Genomic DNA, 20,900 nt, shown 5'->3' on the forward strand with positions numbered 1-20,900 from the left:
AGATGCACTCGGAGCAGCTGTAAGGTGCCCAGGCATTGTTAAAAGCCTACTGTCAAAAGGTTATGTGAATTTGCAATTGCCTGCAAGCAACCTTACGCATTTTAAATCATAAAAGTGATTTGCCTTTGGTTTTAATGACACATTCTTGTTTTGTACTTGCTTAACATTTTCTTTTTAGCTGTATTTTACAGTGAAAAACCATTTGGTAGTTACATGAGTACTAAATGCATGTACTTTCCGTTACCGTTTACCCAAAAGTGAAAATGTAAAAATTATACTCACCGTTCAAGATGTAGATGAGTTTGTTACTTCATCAGAACAAATTTGGAGAAATTTTGTATTACATCAGTTCTTTACCAATTGATCATCTGCAGTTAATGGGTGCCGTCAGAATGAGAGTCCAAACAGCTGATAAAAACATCACAATAATACACAAGTAATCCAATTTCAACCCATTAGTTAATGTCTTGTGAAGCAAAAAGATGTGTGTTGATAAGAAACAAATCCATTATTAAGACTTTTTTTTTTTTTTTTAACCATTCCTTCCAGCTAAAATACAAGTCCATAATGCTTAATATTGCTTTCCCCCAAAAAATTTAAAATAATAATAATAATAAATAAATACACACATGGGGTATGGGGCTGGGCCCTGGGCCCTGATGCCTAGCAGCATCATTTTTGTTTCGTTTTATTTATTTTTTTCTTCTCTTTGTCTTATGTTATATGTTTGGTCCATGGGGTTATGTATTTGGTACATGTAAACATTGTCACATTCTTTACTTGCATAATAAAAAAAAATAAAACAATTGCTTTCCCCAGTGAAAAAGTTGTCACATCTGAATCAGTAGATAAATATGCACATATCAATGGATTTGTTTCTTACAAAGATGCAGCTTTTTACTTCACATTATGTAAATTGATGGACTAGAGTTTATTAGAGGATTACTTGTGGATTATTGTGATGTTTTTATCAGCGTTTTGGATTCTGATGGCACCCATTCACTACATATGATCCATTGGTGAGCAAGTGATATAATGCTACATTTCTCCAAATCTGTTCCCATGAAGAAACATACTCATCTACATCTTGGATGGTGTGAGGGTGAGTAAATTTTCAGCATTTTTTTTTTTTTTTTTGGGTGAACTTTCATTGAACACAACACTGAAAAAAAAGTAGAATGTAGAAATAATTTTTACTCAGAAATTGCTACTAAATTTTACAAACATATTCCAATTATCTTTTTTTTAAACTTATTTACAACTTCAAAAAAAAAAAAAATGTTTTTTGAGTGTACATACCTCCTGGTGTGTCTGTGCTTGTACCCTCTTTGGAGGACAGAGAAGGCCGTCTCTTGAGCTCTATACAAGTCCTGTGATGGTGCTTTTGTGTGGGGGAGACTATGTCCTCGGAGATCATCTCTGATATCTGCACAGTTGTCTCAGAGTCTGTGACCAGCTCCATGGCAGTGGAGTCTTTTAAACTAGCGGCGGCCCCGGCGCCCCCCCCTAAACCCGCTCCCATGGCCTCCTGACCCTCCACGATTTTGGAGCTGGAGCGCGGGACCTGCCCCGCCGCTTGCCCCCCATTGGTCTGCGAGCGCACATTTGTCATAGCGGTTCCCTTTCCAGAATCTACCCCCTGATGGCTGTAGACTTTATACCGGATCATGAGGATGATGATGAAAACAAGGACGGAGGCCACGATGATTCCTCCGATGATAATGATCATGGTGCCACCCAGGAAGTGGCTGCGGAGCGACTGGCACTGGCTGTATTCCGTCTCCGTGACGAATGAGACGCAGCCCACCTGGCGCGTGGCGGTCAGCGAGGTCATGCCATCATCGTAGACGGCCAGAACGCACAGGTCGTACTCCCGTCCGGATACGAGGTCTCGCACCAGGAAGTCGTAACTCGTGGAGGGAATCATTCTGCAAGACAGACAGGGCAGAGTTAAACGTTATCATGTATTCCTCTGATAATACATGAATATAATTAAGATTACACTCAGCCAGCATGTGCATGTATTATCTATGGCCACATGATCACTGTACAGTAATGCATTTAATTATAATTCTGAATATCATGGACATTATATTAATTCTGATTAATTAATTTAATATATAACATACTACAATGTAATTTCTAGCCATTGGGGAATTATTTTCCACCATGAAAAAAAAGTCCAGACAAAAATGTCTTTATTATAAAGCTCCATCAACATAACCAATGTCAAAATCAATACACAAGACATTATTGATTTCTAGTGAAATTTACAACATGAATAAGGTTTGCTGTAAGTGCAATGGGTGAAGTGTTAATATATAAACAGTATAGTATAGTATAGTAAATGCATCTTTTAGTGATGCTAGAGTAGAAAATCTATTTTAATACCATTTTATATATTTTGTTAAATATTTCTTTATTTGAAATGCATAATTTGTATTTGTTTTACACTTTTATTACATCCATCAGATTATTAAAAAATATATATATATATATATATATATATATATATATATATATATATATATTAAATAAAAATACAAACATGATTATTATTATTATTATTATATCATAATATTAAATATGAATTAAATCTAAATTTACTTATCTTATTTATTGTAGCACTTTTTTAAATTGTAGCACCATAAACAAACAAACAAACAAACAAATAAATACATACATACATACATACATACATAAATAAATAAATACATTAGAACAAATATATATATGGTAGCACTTTTATTTTAAAGACCAATTATCAGTATTAACTAGCTTATTAGCATGCATATTACTAGCATATTGGCTGTTTATTAGTACTTATAAAGCACATATTAATGGCTTATTCTGCATGACCATATTTTAGATCTCATAATCCTCCCCACACCTAAATTTAACAACCACCTTACTACATATTAATAAGCAGCAAATTAGGAGTTTATTGAGGGAAGGCTCTTAATTAATAGTGAATATGTGTTCCCTATTCTAAAGTGTTACCAAACATATTTTGCATTATTATTAGTAGTAGTAGCAGTAGTAGTAGAAGTAGTAGTAGTAGTAGTATTTCAATTATACAGTTAATACGACTATATCTATATTTATCTAACTTATTTTATTTATTGAAGAACACATTTTATTGTAGCACAATTTTATCAGCCACTGCCCTAAGATCACAAGAAATAACTTGTTTACAATTGTATTATTACTTGTGCAATTACTGGAGCAATAGGGAAAATACATTATTTTGAATTATAAATTCATCTCATCCGCACCTTCATGTTCTATAGATGAAGTAAACACATGACTATTAAGTTGTACTTTCCAAGTTTACAACGATCAAAAGACTATATTTAATATGCAACATTGTCCTGAGGGTTGACAATGAGGAAGAAGTGATTTTCCTTTAGGCAAATGGTGGAAGATCTTGCTGCAATTAAATCTGCATTAACTATTCTATTGCTTCAAATGACCATTAGAAAAGTCATTAAGAGTAACTGAAAATTGACCATTTGTCAAACCAAACACTTTTGTGAACATCTCGACTACAATGATGAGAGAGATTTTCCAGAACTATGGTACTCATAATGCAGAACTAAAAACTCATAAGCTTCAGTTAAGAAAAAAGCCTGGCGCTTTTTAATCTGTCCATTTTCCACACACTAATACTGTACATAATAACCCTGCATATCAAGACTGAGCATCATACAGACTATCCATTACTTTAAGCAATGTTAATCTCAGTGTTAATGCATAGATATTAATATAACATCTGTACACACTGCATTTCTACATTTAATGTGCAATGAAAAGTGACATTTTAGTATCAAATGTGTAATCTTATGGCAGATTATTTAGGGTTAGGGTTACAGTACTACTTGTAAAAAAACCCCAAAAAACAAAAACAAAGTAATAATAAACTTGCTTTTATGAGTGCTAAAATGCAAAATATAGGTGTTCCGGTCATAAAACACTGGAAATTTGCTGGTAAAAAAAAAAAAAGGTTTTGAACTCAGAGATGTTTTGACTGAGCAAGCGTGCAAAATTTGAACTGTTGAACCAGAGAGCAGAAAAAATAGCCAGCCTTTAATTCCATGGAGGTCACTGGAAAGTCAGGCTGGAAGATGTTTTTTTTCTTCCGTACCTTTTTCATTAAAAATATGGTGGTGTTACACATATGGGTCATGGTAAAGCAAACCTCATGTTTTTTTCAAACCTCTATGCTGTTATTTTTTCCCCTCTGGAACACAAAAGCAAATGTTACACCGTTCCTGCCATAAAAGCTCCAAACAAGCCAAAAAGCATCATATAAATGGTCCATATACACTATATTCCAAGTCATACGATAGCTTTATGAGAGAAAAAGCCTGACAATTCAAGTCATAGAACAGTCTGGGGTGCTTTTATGGTGTCTTTTTTTGGAGCTTGACAGACCCTGGTCACAACATTCTGTCAGTGTTTGGTGTTGCGTAACACTTATCAGTTTGTGTTCCATAGAAAAACATGAACATGAAGGTGAACACATAACAGGATTCTTCATGTTTGGGTGAACTATCACTTTAAAGCCTATGTCGGATTTCATTAAAAATAAATAAATTGAGAAATCTCTTCATCATGTTACAATGCGGCAAAAGAGACGGTTGCAACTTCTGGTGATTGATTTTAAAGCCATCTTTGAAGTGTTCTCATTTGTGTCCTGCCTTCTGTTCATTCAACAAGAAACTGCATCTTTTTTTTTTCCCCCTGCTGAAGATGACTTGCGTCAGATCCCTCTGCACCTTAATTCATTACTCAAACACACTTCACACACGCTCACTTCATTTGCATGCCGTCGAGGGCCTTTTCTTTCTGTATGATATTAGGGCCACCAGTCAAGTCTGGAGTTATTAAAGAGGTATTCCAGACCATCAAAGACCCTCGAAAAAATAGCTTTCAGGAGAAAAGAGCTGCTAATAAAGAAACACAAAGATAATACAATAGAGGACTTTGTGCAGCTGCAGCACAATAAAAAACGTTCAAATTAAAAGACCCATAATTTTGTGAACAACTGAGAATCCTTTTCTCTCTGGTGCCACACAAATCAAAGCCAGTCTCCATTTTTGCAGTGCGGTTTATTGTTGTCATATTCGATTCTGTTGAAATCTCAACAGTACTTGTCTGGAAATGAAGGAAAACGGTATCGATCGCAGTTTAGCGCTAAACGGCGACTCTGGTAAGTTTGAGTTTTAAAACACACCTTGCTTATGAAGCGAGTCTTCTTCCTAATGCTGATATTTCAACAGAAATATTCTTTTGAAAACAAGCTATTAAAATGATGCCCTTGAGGGAACCACATACTCTAATCCAAGAGCAATAAAACACTGCGGTATGTATATGGCTACTGCAATCTAAATAACAAGAATGCTAAGCTTGCTAACACTGTTAGCGCACACCTGCCACAAACCAGTCAGTCATTTAATAACTTCACCGCAAAGAAAATATAAGAAAACGATGCTCTCAAAGAGAAATCACACCAATATGCCGGAGGGAAAAAGCTATTTGTTTTATTGGCAAAGCAAAACATTATCATAAAAAATTGAACCTTAAGCAAAGTAAAGCCTATAGATGCTAGCAAGGAAGTGTCTCATTTGTCATGAGCTTACAGACAAATGATGCACAAAATAGTACTTATTTATAATCACGCTGCTTTTTATAGCAGTTTGGGCTGAAAAAAAAAAATACTGAACAATATGTGCTGTAAACCTGTTTTTCCTCTTGCAGGATTTTTATGAGGCAATATAAAATAATGAAGTAAACATGAAATAGCACAACACACATGATTTTTAGGTTTGGTTATCAATACAGATTTCCCAGTTTGTTTTCAATTTTGGTTAATTTGAGAACATTTCAGTCACAACAGGAATTTAGTTTTCTCTTCCCTCTCTGCTAAAGCTGGGAATTAAACAGGGCAGGGTTTCAAATGGTTTCAAACTGGTAAGTTGTATTTTAAAGAGACATTGTTTTGGGAATCTGGCTGGTACAGGTAGGTTTTTGATTCATTAAAAAGAATTGGCTCATATGAATAATTTGTTTGGGAATCAGGCTACTCTGGTTGTGCTGCATGTTTTTGATTCACTAAAAGAACCGCCTCTTAAGAGTCATTTGTTTGTGAATCCAGGGGCGGACTTAACCAAAAGGCGAGGTAAGCGGCCGCTTAGGGCCCCGGGGAATCAGGGGGCCCCGTCTGATATTCGCAAAATATACTTGGCAAATGCACCAGTTTGTATTTGTGTTATGGAGAGTGTCAAATGTTCACTCACCACTCAAAACGGCGAGTTTTAGTCAGGTGCGGAGTTCTGCAAGCTTGTGAATCCTCTCATTATAACAACGTGTAGATAAAATGTAAATAAGAGATTCATTGTGCAGAGAGCTTATTAACGGAACGTCGTGAGGTCGCGATGAACTGAAGTAAGTGACAGCTTTTAGTGATTATATACGGAGCGCTCTTTGCATGCATTCTAAGCTGTTTTGACTGTCTCAGAACAGATATATTCACCTCATTAAATAAATTATTGTGTTTTAAGTCATAATTTTATTTGTCTTGATGTTTCAAAATTACTCTCTTGTGTGCTTTTCCTAGGCGCGCCAGCGCGAAATATAAACTATAAACTAAAAACACGTATAAATGTACTAATGGAATGACTGGAGATTTTCGCTTAATAGATTAAATTTTCGATTTGTTTCTAGGCAAACCCTATCGTATGCCTTAAGAACACTTGGAATACGGAACTAGTTGCATGGGATAATTTTTATGACATTTTAATCCTTTTTGTAAAAAGATTGAAGTAGTTTACAATTCATTAAATTGACAAGTGCAAGCATTTTTATTTATTTTTTTAATATAATGTCTTCTTTTGTGAGCCAAAAAAAATAAAAATAAGGTAGCTTAATATGGCTTTAGAATAGCATCAGATTGACTAATTATTTAGGCTACTTAAGTTGTGAAGGGGTAATAGTTATAATAAATAATAGTTATAGATATAAAGAGAGAGCTAGCGAGCAAAATAAGGGTTAGGTGTAAAAGAGCATATAGTTATTGTGTTGGGGCCCCGTACCTGAAATTTGCTTAGGGCCCCCAAATCACTAAGTCCGCCCCTGTGTGAATCAGACTACATACAGTGATCGTGCTCTGTGTTTTTGATTCACTAAAAAATCCATCTCATAGGAGTAATTTGTTTGTGAATAAGACTACATACACTGATTGTGCTGCATGTTTTTGATTCACTAAAAGACCCATCTCATAATAGTCATTTGTTTGTGAATTAGACTACACACACTGATTGTCCTCTGTGTTTTTGATTCACAAAAATAATCATCTCATAAGAGTTGTTTACTTGCGAATCAGACTACGTACTCTGATTGTGCTCAGTGTTTTTGATTCACTAAAATAATAATCTCATAAGAGTTGTTTACTTGCAAATTAGACTACATACTCTGATTGTGCTCTGTGTTTTTGATTCACTAAAAGTTATTGAGTCAGCCTACACAACATTGGTCATGCATTGATGTGTTTTTGATTCATTAAAAAGAACCGACTCACAAGAGTCATTTTTTTGTTTTATTATTTGGGCTACTCTGGTCAAGCTGCATGCGTTTGATTCACTAACTGACTCGTATAAATATATGTTTATGAATAAGACTGTTTGTGCTGTATGTTTCTGTTTCATTATAAGAATAGACTCACAAGAGTAGCCCAATTTGTTTCAGTAATAAGTTCAAGGTACTCAATCAGGTACTCTGGTCAAGCTTCATGTTTTTATTCACTAAAAATAAACTAAGAGTTGTTGTTTGTAAATCAGATTGCATCATATTCATATACAATCATATTCATCACACTGTAGGTTTTTGCCTAAAAAGATCCAACTCATATAAATTATTTAATTTGTGAATCACGCTATATCACATTTGTGATACATGTTTTTGTACTCATAAGAGTCTTTTTTTTTTTGGTAATTAGACTACATCTCATTTATCACACTGCAGGTTTTTGATTCACTAAAAATAACTGACTACTAGTTGACTACTAGAATCAGCTATTAAGACTCATTTGTTTCAGGGTTTGGGCTCTGCTTTTGATTCAATAGAGAGAAATTGTATTATTTTAGGCAATGGTTTTATACATTATATGCCGATATGTTTTCTAGTACTCAACCAACTGGAACACAATATTTTCATTTCACCTGACATTTCAGGTCAGTTTCAAGGGTTTCTAGGAATTTTAGCCTGGATTTTGCGCCTTACATGGAAACAGAGAATACGTCCTAGATACAAACCAAGTGAGTCATCACATAATATTTGTACATTTTTCGAGTGTCATGGGTATCCAAAAAAAGACAGCTTTTTCATCCTCTAGAGACTAAATGAAATAAATAAAAAACTGCCACATGCACATACACCAAGATCTCATGCCGCCCTATGTTCTAGCGTAAAATCCCATCTGTGCTCTTGAACTGTGTAACACAAAAATCACACCCGCTCTACAGTAGAGGTAGTGACCCAAAAACTTGACAACACTGCACACATTGCAGATTTTTCTTGCACAGGAGCAGTTTTGTCATACGTTAGCATCCACTAAGCTTATTTATTGGTAAAATTATCAGCGCTGTAGTCTCCTGCATACCTGACCGGTTTGTTAACAAGGGTGCGCTGGGGGAGCATCGCTGAGCTCAATCTTTCTGTACGTGCGAGCAGAGTCCTGCCACAGCAAGATTGGCTCTCGCAGGTTATGATCTCAATGCTGCTCAGTTTCAGGGACCAATTTATTACACCAATTTATCTCATATCAGGCTCGGGCTAAAAGCACGCCTGTTAACTACCCATCGAAAAGCTATTTGTTACAAAATGTCTTGTTCTTATTGCATCAATAATAATCAAGCTCTTAAAATTATACCTAGAGTCAGTTGCCTGGTCAAAACACACCAGTGTTGGGGAAACATCCTTTAAAAAAATATATATATATTAAAAAAAAAATATATATATATATATATATATATATATATATATTAAAAAACTAAGCTAGTCAGTAATTAAATAGTTAAGCTAATCTTTTGAAATGTAGTTAGTTACTCTACATGCTACTAACAATAGGTAATTAACTATGAAAAGCTATCCAAACATTTCATTTCAAATACCAAATCCATAAATCTCAATTAGGATGATGGTGTATTGTTGTTTTGGGAATTGGGCTACATTGGTCGAGCTACAAAGAGCCAACTCATGTGAATCATTTGTTTGGGAATTGGACTACTATGGTTGAGCCGCACATTTTAATTCGCTAAAAAGAAACACCACAAAAGAGTCATTTGTTTGTGAATCACAATAAACCACAAGGGCAGTGCTGGATGGTTTGAATCCTTGCAAATAACTGACTTACAAGAAAAATACATTTCTTTCAGGAATTAAGATACTTGGGTCATGCAGCACGTTTATGATTAAACTGGCTCATAAGAATCATATTATTATTATTTATTTTATTTTTTGTGAATCAGACTATTGGTTATTATGCTATATGTTTTTGATTCGCTGAAAAAAACCCCCAGAAAATTCTACCTGGTCTCATGGCAAAAATGTACTTGGGGGCACTTTTTTTTGCGAGACGCAAAATACGTACCAATAAGTACATATCACTGCAGTTTCCAAAAGAAATGAACACTAGAGGCAGAAAAACTCAGACGCCTTTTATTCCTTTTCATACAAATTTACAGAGTTTTGATTAATAAAGCGTAATTTTCACACAATTACTTGAAGAATATTATGTTATGACTTCAAAACAATTTTGATATGCTGGGAGATTTGAAAACTGATACTTTTGAACCTTAGCATTACATATCCAGCTTCATATCTATGGGTTTTCATAGACGGTAGGTTTGTTCGGTAGCTCACGGAGTACAGAGACGTAGGCCTACTTGAGAGCTGAGGAGCTCTGGTTCGAATATCGTGTAACTACGGTTCGACAAAACAGATAAAATCTGCGTATAAGGAAGTTCAAATAGCATAGTTGCATCAACAAATGCGTTTTTATATCAGTTTTGCATTTGTTAACACTATTGGGTAGGTTTAGGGTTGAGTTTTGTGTAGGGCATATTTCCAACACGATAGAACATTAACCTTTACCGACAGTCCCAGGATATTTGAATTCTGGACCGCCACAATACATACCTGAAGCAACGTAATAAAAACACAGTAATACGTACCTATATCAACGTAATAAAAACATGCCAGGGTTCACATATTGAACCCGTGTTTTAGTGCCACTCAGTGGACATTTCTCTACGAAACTGCCGCGAAACGTGCGGAATGTAAAAACGGTGCTGCAGAAAAGTACCCAGAGGCACATATTTTTATGAGACTGGGTTGCGAAAATTTGTTTCAGGAAGTATCTTACACTCATTAATGTTTATGTTTTACATTCATGCAAAACAAACAATTATACACAACACATTTATACAGAATAAACCAATGTTTTTTTTGTTGTTGTTGTTTTTTACATGATTCTTTACATTTACACAAACCCTTTTCTGCTTAAACACTTCTCTAGATAAGCTGGTTTGCTCATGCAGTAAAACAGTCATGGATAATGTACAGTATGTATTGATCTAAATGCATTCATTGTAATGGACGTATTGTATTAAGGTAAAAGAGGAAACTTATTAACACTGTTTGCAATTGTAACATGCATTGTTAACAACATGTTAAAGAGATAAAGTTTATAGACTGCTGAATTAACTAAGATATGTTTGAATGTCACTGGTGGATTGATTAAAGTGTCCACTTAAATGTCACAGGTTACACTGAATAGTATCTGTGTGCCAACTGATATCTGATTCAAACTGTAGAAGCACAAAGACATCTAGACAGACACGCAGTACAATTTTCTGCCCAGCATAAAGACCTTAAACTCAGCTGAATGTAAAAATATTTTATTTAGTCCACATAAAACAGCATTCACAACCAATTTTAATTTTAATAAGATGACATATATCTTAAAAACTGATTGGATTGTAAAATATGAGTGTTAAACACCAGAAACCATTCTGAAACATCTTAAACACCCACATTTGAGGAAGCATTTGTCCAGAAGGTGGAGGCTGGAGGTCAAGTTTACCCTTGAGAGCATCTTGACATATTCCAATGGTGACGCTTCTTTTAAACAATATGTTATTATGGCTATTATTACTGTAACCTTTATTACATGAAGGTTAACCAGCATTAAATTACTACTGTAGATTATTTGCACAGTCTTAGAAAGGTCACATACCTATAACATCAGCCTAAATCAAGGTCTGAACAGCTACAGTATGTGGCTATTTAACTTCAAGATGTAAATAAATAAAACAAATAATATATTGATTTAGGAAGCCACTTTTTATTTAATGTTTATTTAATCCTACTTGTCCACCAAAATAATTTAATTTTATTGATTTTTTAATTATCTTCAATTTCTCAGCAAATGTTGATCCGTGATTATTTGTGATTACATGCTGATTATTTAATGAAACTAATAGGTCTAGTTATTGCATTATGATGGATTATGAGGACACATTTTTATTTTTTTCCCCCTTTGAAATAATGTGCTTTGATAAACTGTAAACAATAAGACTAGGAATATGTATTAACAGTGTATATTGCCTTTACAATCTTAGCAAATTGTATTTTTATTTTTATTAAAAACTATTTTTATTGTTTTGAAGGATTATGCTCACCAAGGCTGCATTTATTTCATCAACAAAGTTAAAAATAGTAATATTGTGAAGTATTTTTACAATTTAAAATGTAATTTATTCCTGTGATGCAAAGCTGAATTTTCAGGATCATTACTCCAGTCTTCACATGATCCTTCAGAAATCATTCTCATATACAGATTTTCTGCTCAAGATTTATTACCCCAAAGATTTGACAGTCAGTGTAGTAAAAGTTGGAGGACAACAAAAGTCAAACCATACTATGAAACGTCATGTCACATGGAGCTGCTCTTCATCAGAGATATTTATAAGCAATTGACGTTGGCTTGTCACACAGCTGGCAGGCCTGTGGAGAAGTGGGGGATGGAGGGAAGGATAGGGGTTTGGCCCATTCCTCATTCCCAGAAGAGAGCCAAGGAGAGCATGAGCCTTAGGCAACTCAAGATGTTCTCTATCTCCTTTCCCAGCTCCTCCTATATAGAGCAGGTCTGTTTCCAGTTCGAATACGACAGGGAGAGTCACAATGCATTTGCAAGTCTCACATTCCCAGAAAATCCCTCGGAGCCGAGTGATGTACAAATACGACTTTCAAAAGATGAAGACATCCAGAGAGCCGCTAGATAATGAATTCTCCAGGCTTCACCCCATTTCATGATACTTCATTACCATTGGATCCTATTTAAATTGCATGATATTAATTGTATGCAGTTGCATAACAGCTTCCTCATTACAAACGCATGCTAACTTCGAGCCACTGCCCTCCGTCCCAAATGCACATTACACAACGGTGAGGCTCTGTGTGTCTGCATCTGCGTCTGCTTTGTGCATTGTGCCAGGACTTGCATTATTGATGTGCGGTGAGTTTCTAAAGAGCTTTGCAGAGGTTAGCCGGTGGGCGGCAAATACAATCCCTGTTTCCAAGCCCTCAATGTCCCTCTTCTTCTGTACTGGGACACCAAGCATAACCGGGCCTAAAATATTCCCTTATCTCTTATTCATAAGCTCACCTCAGAGGTCTGTACCTAGCAAACATGATTTCAGTAATAGCAGTCTACACTTTGGGTTGGAGGTCCCTTGAATATTGATTCTTGATGTCTCTTAACCGGAATAGCCTGAGCATTGGGCTAACCTAATTACTTGTGATTTATTATGATGTTTTTTTATCAGCTGTTTGGACTCTCATTCTAACGGCACCCATTCACTGCAGATGATCCACTGGTAAGCAAGTGATGTAATGCTAATTTCTCCAGATCTGTTATGATTTAGAAACTCGTCTACATTTTGGAGTAATTGTGATTTTCATCAAAGTTAGGGTGTGATATTCCTTTAAATATACATTATTTAAAAACAGTATATTATTATAAAAAATAAAACAAATATGCTAGTCTACCTCTTTTTCACTAAGTTACAAACCCAATGCCTGCAAACATTTACTCTGAGAAAAAAAAAAAAAGAAGTGATTATTGGTGGGAATGTAAAGCCTTGTTAATAATTGATTCAATACATTTCCACTTTGCTCGGACACTCCCTTTCTTGTAAAAAAGACACCACTACTTCACTTTCAGCTGCTGCTGAATGAATGGGTTGTGTTGGTTTTAGCAGAAAGCTTAATGGCCGCACAGTGAACTGTGAAATGTCTGCAGCATGTGTGCGCAAATCCATGCATAAACAGAAGCAAACACATGGCTGTCCTTGAGAATTCCCATTTACAGTCATGTAAGTTGTTATTGAGATTTTACCTGAACTCAACCTTCCAGTTAAATATGGATTATAATGTTGGATGCTCTTGAATTACAGGGTTTACAGGTTACATTTGCTTAGAAAACATGCATTTATACATGGATTTCTTCCCACACATTTTCCCACGTTTAGTTTACATCATTTACATACTGAGATCTGGGGGATATAAAAATATTTTACAAAACACATTTTTAGAGCTGTCAAAGTTCTAATGTGAACTTACAAGAATAATTCACCCCAAAAAATGTATTAAATGCATTTATCATCTGTGGATGGTGTAGGACCATACAATGTCCATCTTAGGTTCGAGGGCTATGATAGGCTGTCCTACCTGTCTGTCAATGTATGTATTTGCATACCTCCGAAAACCCTGTTCATGTCATCAGCGCATTCCATTACGCTATTGCAGAATGAGTGAGAATGAAAGGCGTTATTATTGCAATATTATTCACTAATGTTTTCTCACATGAGGTAATTTGACAGCATTGCATTCAACCCTCCACCATCGCCATCTATCATCGTTTCACTGATTAGCCTCTGACCTGCCGGAGCGCGTTCATGTGTTTTGGAGGAGGTGTGGATTTGGAGAGTGATTTTCAGGGAGGATGGGATCTTATGCTTTCAAAGCTAGCTTGCAATTGCTAGCATCTCCGAAACTGTATAACTTTAATACACTGTATGAAAGCATACATATATGGTTATGCACACTAAAACTCAGCTATAAGTTATAACAGTTGATCTGCTTTAATTTTTTATTTTTTTTTCATCAAAACATCATAATAATAAAGCGTTGTGCTGCTTAGCAGCTTAGACTTAAATTAAGTGATTAGTGTTATTATAACCATTACAAGAGGTGCTACCACAAAATGACTTGGCACAGTACCTTAAAGATTTAAAAAAGACCAATTTCCATCCCAAATGTTTAATTTTTATTTAGTGGTAGTGTTAAAACATAAAAGCTCAGTTATATCTAAAATACAAGACTTTCAGTGGCATATATACAGCTCTATTTGTGGCAAACTGTGACACTAGCTCACCTCAGTGAATAGAAGTGTTAAATTGTTCTTCCTTTCCAGTCGTCTGAATAAGATCAACTAATTAGGAAAAACGAAGACTGCTTGTTTCCTGCAGGTAAACAGTGGCTTGTGTGACATCAGTCTGACAGTCGGCCCGGAGTCAAATAATCACTGCAAATGAAGGTGTAACGGCAGCCCGTGCTCAGAGAGATGTCTGATTGGACTATGATTACATTCAGTCACAGAAAATATCTTTATATTGACATGAGAATGCGGCTGAAATTGCATTTAGGCATGCTAGTCAGTAAGGAGGTGGATACATGTCAATGCTTTCCTGTGAGGAATGTCAATTGCGTCCTCACATGGCCCACGATCTTCTGGGCTCTGCCCACGCTGGTGTGAGTTTGGCCCGTCTCTGAGCTAATGTGCTGTGAAGAGAGCTGGGCCTAATAAAGCATGGCAAAATGGGAGTCGACAGACCCAAGATGTCATCAACCAGTGGGCCAAGAAAACGAGATGCACTGAATTCGGCTGTATTAATCTGGCAGGTCTCAACACTAAACTGCCACATTTGTGCTGGAGTCTATTTAACTGTCTGTTTAATTTTCTAAATGTTCCTTGCAAGATGATCAGATAAACTGTTTCATTCATCTTGGCAGAGGCATTTACAATCATTTGTAGAATGAGTATGACAACATCCCTAATATAATAATGTAACTTGTCCTCAACCAGTATCATGTTTGTACCACTGTCATGCAAGATAATATAACTTTAGAGACCTACGTGTATACAGTATACACCTTATCTTAAACTGCATTGATTTGTTTGTTGAAGTTTTATCCGCTTTAAAGTATATATTTGTTCTTTATATTGTGTATAAGTAAAAAAATAAAAATAAATAACATTAAATAACTGAGTAAAATAATAAGTTAAAGGGATAGTTCACCCAAAAATGAAAATTCTGTCATTGATTACTCACCCTCATGTCATTCTAAACCTGTAAGACCTCCATTCATTTTCGGAACACAAATTAAGATACAGCAATGTAATTACCACGATCAAGGTCCAGAAAGGTAGCAAGGACATCGGTAAAATAATCCATGTGACATCAGGGGTTCCACCATAATTTTACAAAGCTACAATATTACTTTTTGTGCGCAAAGAAAAAAAAAAAGACTTTATTCAACAATTCGTCTCCTCCACGCCACTTTGGAGAGTATCACATATGTAAACAAAGTATGCCGTTCTGTGTCAGCTGCGCCACGCGGATATGTTGTTTTCATTCAGATCAAAACATAAGCAATGTAGAAAACGTATCTGCGTGGCGCATCTGACACAGAACAGCATACGTTGTTTACTTATGTGATACTCTCCAAAATGGTGCCAGGGTGACGCGGAGGAGACAAATTGTTGAATAAAGTCTATTTTTTTTTTCTTTGCACACAAAAAGTAATATCGTAGCTTTGTAAAATTACAGTTCAACCCCTGATGTCACATGGATTATTTTACCGATGTCCTTGCTACGTTTCTGGACCTTGATCGTGGTAATTACATTGCTGTATATTGGAGGGTCAGAGAGCTCTCAGAATTCATCAAAAATATCTTAATTTGTGCTTACGGGTTTGGAATGACATGAGGGTGAGTAATTAATAACAAAATTGTCTTTTTTGTGTGAACTATCCCTTTAATATAACAGCAATTCATCATACAGGCACATGGTTTCTCTTACCTTTGTTATTCTTATGACACACAGCTCTATCTTTCATTTCAACCAGATGATCCAACGGTAGCTGCATGGAGGCTCAGGCTGCCTGGCAGACATCTTGGCATGGATGAAAAAACATCACCTACTGCTCAACCTGGAAAAGACTGAGCTTCTCGTCTTCCCTGCCACTCCAACTCTACAGCATGATTTGACCATCCAACCAGGTTCATCAACAATTACCCCATCAAGTTCGGTCAGAAATCTTGAGAGTAATCCTTGATGACCAGCTGACTTTCAAAGACCACATTGCAAACATCACTTGATGTTGCAGGTTTGCATTACATAGCATCAGAAAATCAGGCCCTTCCTAACGGAGCATGCTGCACAACTTCTTGTGCAGGCCCTTGTCATTTCTAGGCTGGATTAATTAAAATGCTCTTCTGGCTGGACTTCCTTCACGTACAATCAAACCTCTACAAATTATTCAGAATACAGCAGCACAACTGGTCTTCAACAAGCCCAAAATTGCCCGTGTCACACCTCTCTTTATCTACCAGCACTGGCTACCGGTTGTGGTTCGCATGAAGTTCAAGACCTTGATGTCTTCCATATAGAACACCCACAGGCTCAGAACCCTCCTACTTCCACTCACTCTTACGATAGGCACAAAAATTAATTTTTCAAAAAAAATTTATTCACCATTCCTAGCTGGTGGAATGATCTTCCCACCCCCATCTGAAATTCTAAATCACTGACAACTTTTATGCGACAGCTGAAAACTCATCTCATTGGTCACCATTTGACTGCATCCTTAAAACAAATAAAAATAAAAAATCATACTAATCTGATCAATGTCTGAAACTTTGTATTACGAGCACTTCCTATGTTTATTTGCCTCTTTATGATTAATCACTTGTTGTATTCCTCAATTGTAAGTCACTTTGGATAAAAGTGTCTGCTGAATGAATACATGTAAATGTAAATTCTGCATAATTTTATACTATATTAAGTAAATATAGTAGAAACAGTGAAAGTAATAAAAAATAATGTGTTACAATAAAGTTGATTAAAATGTATTAAAAAATGTTTTCAAAACAAATTATATAATATTACATATTACATACATACATATATCAGATGGATAGATTATATATTATATTAAATATATAAATTAAAAATAAATTAGTAATTTCATTTATAAATTAAATTCATTCTGAAGCCCTAAAACTGGCAAGAGCATTTTCCAAATCCTCAGTACTCATCTTGCTGGATCTGTCTGCTGCTTTTGACACAGTTAATCACCAGATCCTCTTGTCCACCCTTCCATCTCAGGAACCGCACTCCAGTGGTTCAAGTCTTACCCCACAGGTAGGTCCTTCAGGAGGGGTGAGGTTTCTAAGTAACAACTTCTTGCTTCTGGGGTTCCTCAGGGCTCAGTGCTTGGACCACTTTTCTTCACCATCTACATGTCATCATTAGGATCTGTCGTTCAGAAACATGGCATTTCCTATCACTGCTATGCTGATGACATTCAAATTTACTTCTCATTCCAACCAGTTGCTCTGACGGTAGCTGTTCACACTGCAGTCTTTTCTGACAGACATTTCTGGCTGGATAAAGAACCAACACCTTCAACTCAACCTTACTAAGACAGAACTGCTCGTGGTCTCAGTAAACCCAGCACTTCATCACGACTTCTCTATACAACTAGGTTTGTCAACCATAGCTCATCCCAGGACAGCCAGGAACCTTGGAGTGGTGACTGATGATCAGTTAAGTTTCACAGACCATAGTGCAACAACGGCCTGGTCCTGAAGATTTGCCTTATACAACATTAGGAAGAAAAGACCCTTCCTATCAGAGAAGGCCACAAAACTCCTTCTGCAAGCTCTTGTTCTCTCCAGACTGGACTATAGTAATACTCTTCCGGCATGTACTATCAAGCCTCTGCAACTGATCCAGAATGCAGCATCAAGAATGGCCTTCAATGAGCCGAAGAAAGCTCACATCACACCTCTCCTCATCAGTTTTCACTGTCTGCAAATAGCTGCTTGCATCAGATTCAAGGTACTGATGTTTGCCTACAAGACAACAACTGGCGATACACCAACATATCTCTCACTAGTTCAAACTCGCTAACTTATGCACCCTCCAGAGGCTAGCATTCTTCAAATCAACAATGCCTTGTGGTGCCATCCCAAAAAGGCACAAAATCACTCTCACAGATATTTTCCTGGACTGTTCCCAGCTGGTGGCACAACCTGCCTATGTCATTTCGAGCAGCTGAGTCTTTAGACATTTTCATAAAACGTCTAAAGACACATCTTTTCACATCATCAGCACCTGACCTATTAATTCTATTCTATTTTATTCTGTTCTATTCTATTCTTCTTTTTTTTTGTAATAATGACACAATTATTTCAACATCATACATTACTACAAAATATATAAAGATATATAATAAATAAAACAAATAAGAAATATATGTACTGTTATATACTGAATATATATATATATATATATATATATACGTATATATATGTTTATTGATGAAAATCATATAAATCTTACATCCTCAAATGTAACTTCATTCCAACATTACCCATAATACAAAGAAAACCTCACCAGAGGGCTAAACTTCCAACTGAGGTTTCCTCTTATTTCATAAAATGTACTTAAAATCCCATGTAACCGCCTTAATTGAATATTAGCGGTTCATATTTACTGTATTTCACGTCTCAGCACCGGAATCTAATAGGTCTCTTTTTTTCCTATCAGCCATGGACATTTGAGCTAGTCTTAATTGTAAGAAACACAAAATTGGAAAATATACCAGAAGCGACAGAAACAGAAAGCCCAGAGAACACAGGGAGCCACACCGTAGCTTCTCATCTTTCCGTTTAAATGCCGTGGGCGATCAGGCCACGCTGGGAAAGATGCATTCCTGCAATTAAATCGGTACAAGCTTAAACTGTCCTGCCGACTCCTAGCTGCATTTCTGAATGCTATCTTGTGCTCAGCCAGAGGAGGAAACGGTTTGTGGTAACTGCCTGACAGACTGGAGGGGAGGAGGATTGAATTGTGTTTCACAATGTTGGCTAAAAAGATTCCAATGCCAGTGTTATGGAGAGATAGGGCTCTTTGTAGCAAAGCCGCTGTCCGACAGTCAACTCGTTAAGTTTCACAATGTGGCTTTTCAACTGGCAGACCTTGTGTAGGCCTCAGGTGGGCAGCGCAGGATGCTTTACCGTTTTATAGTCATCATCTGCCAAAGCAATAGCTATAATTTTACACAGAATAGTGAAAATAAATGGTCTATTGAATTCAGGTCAAGATCAAACGCTCAACAAACTAGGCTCATTCGCAAACTGCCTGGATAATCCATCAGTTCCAGTCCGAAAGAAGATTCCCAGTCACCTTGAATATTTCTATGTGAATGTCCTCAAAAGAAACTCACTCACTCTTCTTCTTCCTCAGAGTGCTGAAGGCTGTTCTTTCACCACATCTTCATAAAAAAGAAGTGGAGAAGATTTGCTGGCCAAAGTTGCACAATAAACAAAATTCTGAGATAAAAAATAAAAATAGCAAGAGAGAGAGAGAGAGAGCAGAGAGTAAAAAGCTGGTTCAACAGAAGAGCATGGCCTCATAAATCTCTCCTCTTTCCTTCTAAGGATCGATTGATTTGATAAACGGGGAAAAATATGGTGGTGCTAGTCACTTCTTCAAATCTGCCTGGTTTCACTGTAAGCACAGGGACTTTAAGTAGCTCTAGGAGGAGATGGTCTGGCTCAGAAAATGCCTTTATTGCATTAAAGTGAAACCTCAGTCACACATGCTAGCTAAAGGGCTTTGCTGTTTAGCTTAAGGGAGGGGTTGTGCTTACATTACAACAGATGCATTTCGGCCTGCATAGTGCTCTTTTGATCGTTGAGCTGCACTATGAATTGGAAAGCTTTGATATCGAGACCCCCGTGACGTAACCTTGCTTATTTATGGAAAACTGTGTTTGAAATGGACCACTCAAGCAAATTTGTTTATGCCTTACATTGTTAAAATTTATTTTATGTTTTTTTTTGAGGTTCCGGACCCCATATAATGGTTATTTTTAAACTAACCTGTTATTTTGCCTTCAAATTTATTTTAGATATTCGTCTGACCCAGTCAAAGAGAGAGAGATTTTACTGGAGCTGTATCCCTCAATTTTACCACAAGACTTGTAGAAAGGTAACTGCTAGGGCTGCACTACTTTAATGGATTTTATTTTTTATTTTTTCATTATAAAATGTGTGAATATGTTTAAAAAGTGATTTTAAATTATATTTGATAATAATAATAATAAAACTTTAGGCTTGTTGTGGCTATTTGTAATGCTGCACAATTGGTCCAAATCATTAATATTATATTATATTATATTATATTATATTATATTATATTATATTATATTATATTATATTATATTATATTATATTATATTATATTACGTATATTATATTATATGCTAATATTATCTTGGTAAACTGTTAGAATATTTGTTATTTGCTTCATAGTTTCATTTACTACTACTACTACTAATAATAATATAAAACAAACAATTATATATTACTATTGTAACATGTATTACTAATAAAAATACCAATAAAATAAATAAAATACTAATATAAATAATAATAATAATTATTATTATTATTATTATTATTACCAACAACAACTACTGCCACT

The 20,900-nt window shown here is 35.8% G+C and overlaps 1 protein-coding gene across 2 annotated transcripts in view; it reads right to left on the reverse strand.

Annotated features, from left to right (window-relative positions):
- The window catches only part of zgc:172282 (leucine-rich repeat and fibronectin type III domain-containing protein 1-like protein), a 139,553-nt gene that overhangs the window by 18,989 nt on the left and 99,664 nt on the right, over positions 1 to 20,900 (reverse strand). For both annotated transcript variants that reach the window (XM_058799113.1, XM_058799112.1), the window contains exon 4: positions 1,300 to 1,928. In XM_058799113.1, coding sequence (XP_058655096.1) covers positions 1,300 to 1,928 — 629 coding nt within the window. The remainder of the gene's footprint in view (positions 1 to 1,299; positions 1,929 to 20,900) is intronic.

Source organism: Onychostoma macrolepis, chromosome 15, assembly GCF_012432095.1.
Source record: "Onychostoma macrolepis isolate SWU-2019 chromosome 15, ASM1243209v1, whole genome shotgun sequence".
Taxonomy (NCBI): Eukaryota; Metazoa; Chordata; class Actinopteri; order Cypriniformes; family Cyprinidae; genus Onychostoma; species Onychostoma macrolepis.